We start from the raw sequence: 3290 nt of genomic DNA, 5'->3' as shown, positions 1-3290 counted from the left end.
ACTAACTAAAGGGCTGGTTGCCTCTTCTTGGAGCCGTGGAAGTGTTGGACTAACTAAAGGGCTGTGCGCCTCCTCTTGGAGCCGTAGAAGTGTTGGACTGTGCGTTGCATGGATAAGTACCAGTGAAACGAGAAGCAAGGCAGACTGTCATCAAGCCAGAGTGGTCACTGTCGGTGCTGTCCGCCCGTCAGACCTGCCCTTGATCCCATTTCCCCCACGGATGTTGTTGAGCTGTGATTGGTAGAGAACATGGTGATTGATAACAGTGACGTCAGTTTACATGCTGGTGTAAGAGACCTGCGTGTCAGATGCCGAAGACAGGTGTGCTTTCTGTAATGTGATCTGATGTGCGTCTTCCCAGTGTTCCTCCGCTGAGCGCTGCAGACGAGTCCCGGAAGAGCTGCACTGTGGGCATGGCCACGACGATCCTCGCCCTGCTCTCCTCTGCCTGGTTCCCCTTGGACCTGCCCGCCCACCAGGACGCGCTGACCTTAGCTGGCAACCTGCTGGCAGGTACTGCTGTGTCGTACTGTCGCTGGTGCACCAGGGAGGGGCTCGCGTGGAGGGACCACGCTGGGTGGTCCTTGCCACATCCTCTAGTGCGGACTCCCGGTGTCCACTGGTGACTTGTGGCCACCGGCATATTTTGAGGGGACCCCTTCGTGGGCCACGCCAGCTGTGTGACAACTCCCTCAAGGGTGACGGCGCCTTTGCACACGTCTGCAAAGATGCAGCCATCGGCCCCTCTGCTCTAGCCACGTCGCCCACTGTGTGCAGACTGTGCTCTCTCCAGTTTGCAGCCCCCCCCCCCCCCATGGACAGCACTGTCTCAGGCTCCAGGGCCATAGTGGAGGGGGGCACGAGTGCAGACTGAGCCTGTGAGAGGCAGACTGAGCCTGTGAGAGGCGGACAGGGCTGCCCTTGTGACCTTAGTCCTGTGTGCTGGGACAGGGGGAGCAGGCAGTGCATAGCAGGAGTACCAGCCCGGTGATGGGCATCACTATGGGACGTGTGGGGAGGGTGGCGAACCCCACTGAGTTGGAGTTGGCATTGGGGGCCCCTTGCCTGTGTGGCCCCACTGGGAGTGGAGACCATTCATGGGAGTGGAAGTGACCCGGCTGGTGTGCGTGTGTGCTGAGGAGGGAGGGTGAGAGGCGAAGGTACCAGGTGCCCTGACTGAGGCTCCATCCTGGGTCGCCGGGTGTGTGGATGAGCGTCCGAGCACAGGCGGGTCAGCAGTTACCCACTGCAGTGCTGGGGGTAGTCCAGGCAAGATGGGCTTAGCACACAGCCCCAAGTTGGGTGCATACATTGTCATGGTTTGGGCTGGTAAGAAAGATTGTGAGGGGCCAACACCCGCTGGTCTTTAGTCCGGAGGCTCAGACAGAGGTCTCAGCATGGGCTAGGGTGTGGTGTGGTGGTATATCAGCAGCCATGGTGGTACACTGGGTTGTACTGTGGGCTGCTGACCGCTGGCTAGCAGTTTGAGCCCCGCAGCCTCTCCAGAGGTCCTCTCTGCAGATTTCCATCTCGGAAGGGCACTTCTGATGTGCCCTTCAGGATTGCGGTGTGTTGGCAGTGAATTTGGTTTGGTTTGAGATGGAGGTGACAGGTGGAGGGAGACCAGGAACATGTGGTGAGGGTGCATCAGTGGTTGAAAGGGGGGCTCTGATTGAACCTCACTCCAGCAGGATGTCCCAGTGTCTCCTTGCCCCTGGAGATGGTGAGCTAATACCGGTCTCTGTTTCACAGCCAGTGCCCCTAAGTCTCTGAGAAGCTCATGGGCCCCTGAAGACGAGGCCGACCCCACGACCACCAAGCAGGAGGAGGCGTGGCCCGCCCTGGGGGACCGGACACTGGTGCCCATGGTGGAGCAGCTCTTCTCCCACCTGCTCAAGGTGATCAACATCTGCGCGCACGTCCTGGACGACGTGGCTCCCGGCCCCGCAGCCAAGGCAAGCGCTCCCCGGGTTCCCGGTGGCCCCTTGGACAGCCCGTGCGCCCTGTCCGTGTCTCCGAGGAGGGGTGGGAACTCCTTGCTTTCACTCCTAGGTGGTCAGTCTTAGCGGTACCCAGAACTGAAGTTGCTGCTCCCAGTACTCGGTGCTGTCCCTCCTGAAATGGCGGGCACACAGTGGCTTTTCTGTGAGGTGCAGGGTCAGTGATCACACTGTGCACAGCATGGCGACCCTCAGATGCATCTGTGTGTGGTTCTGCGTGTCTCTGTCCTGTGCATACCATGCATTTCCCCCTTCAGGATGCTCCCTCTTAAGTGTGCCTGCCCCTGCAGCTCCTTCACCGCTCCTGGCTGCTGCTCGCCTCTGCAGTCAACGTTTCCCCTCTGTGGGTCTGCGCTATCCAGGACACTAGCCACTAACCACAGGCTCGCTGAGCCCCAATATGCAGGTTTTGCAGCACCCAGTGCCCGCTGGCCTGTTGTTAACTTATGCCAAGGTCTCAGCTGCCCTGTGTAGTTGTGACACCAGTGCCCCGGCACCTGCTCCGAGTGCACAGACCACTCCTGGAGCTGCCCTCCTACTGAGCCACCTGACCCTGCCCACCACCTAGAGCTCAGAGTGTGGACGTGCTGAGGCCTCTGTGTCCTGCCACAGGTCGGGTTCTAGACACAGTGTGAGCCTAGAGGGCATCTGGGTGTATGGACACCCAACCCTGCTGTGTCCCACCTGGGAGCTGCTTTCATTAAAGACATGGCTTCAGACCTTTTCCGTACCCCGGCATAGAGTCGCAACCGCCTGCTGCCAGAATCGGCCACGTCTGGTGGCCTCAGGCTGTCTGCCACTTCCTGAGGGGCCACAGTGGCCCCCGGGGCGTGGACTGAGGCCAGAGGAAATAATTGGCCACTAGACCTTCACTGCTGGGGTCCTGAGGGCTGTCCTGCCCTGTTAGTCACAGTGGGTCCCTCTTCTGCAGCTGAGGGCTGAGCAGGACGCTGCCTCTGTGCCTCCACATGCCTTGCCCAGCTCACCTCCCCTTTTGCTTCTCCTCAGGCGGCCTTGCCTTCTCTCACAAACCCCCCTTCACTGAGCCCCATCCGACGGAAGGGGAAGGAGAAAGAGACCGGGGAGCAGGCCTCCATGCCACTGAGCCCCAAAAAGGGTTCTGAAGCTGCTCCAGGTGAGGAGAGGTGGGTGGGCGGGTAGAGAGAGCAAGAGTGGGCATTTGTCCAAATCACGCAAGAGTAGCGTGATTTGATGTTCTGTGGATGGAGAGGGAGCAGTGAGGCCTAGTGTGAAGTCTGGCCATTCTGTGTGGGGTGTTACCTGGACTCA

General features: G+C 59.8%; 1 protein-coding gene across 1 annotated transcript in view; it reads left to right on the top strand.

The window, feature by feature from the left end:
- Nucleotides 1–3290, top strand: part of HTT (huntingtin) — an 89804-nt gene that overhangs the window by 39337 nt on the left and 47177 nt on the right. Inside the window, exons 25-27 of the mRNA XM_030885427.2 lie at nt 362–513; nt 1753–1955; nt 3009–3135. Coding sequence (XP_030741287.1) covers nt 362–513; nt 1753–1955; nt 3009–3135 — 482 coding nt within the window. The remainder of the gene's footprint in view (nt 1–361; nt 514–1752; nt 1956–3008; nt 3136–3290) is intronic.

Source organism: Echinops telfairi, unplaced genomic scaffold (genome assembly GCF_000313985.2).
Source record: "Echinops telfairi isolate 266 unplaced genomic scaffold, ASM31398v2 ScPeMD7_28;HRSCAF=97, whole genome shotgun sequence".
NCBI classification, from domain to species: domain Eukaryota; kingdom Metazoa; phylum Chordata; class Mammalia; order Afrosoricida; family Tenrecidae; genus Echinops; species Echinops telfairi.
Note: the sequence above shows the minus strand (reverse complement) of the source record. Positions and strands in the feature narration are given on the sequence as shown.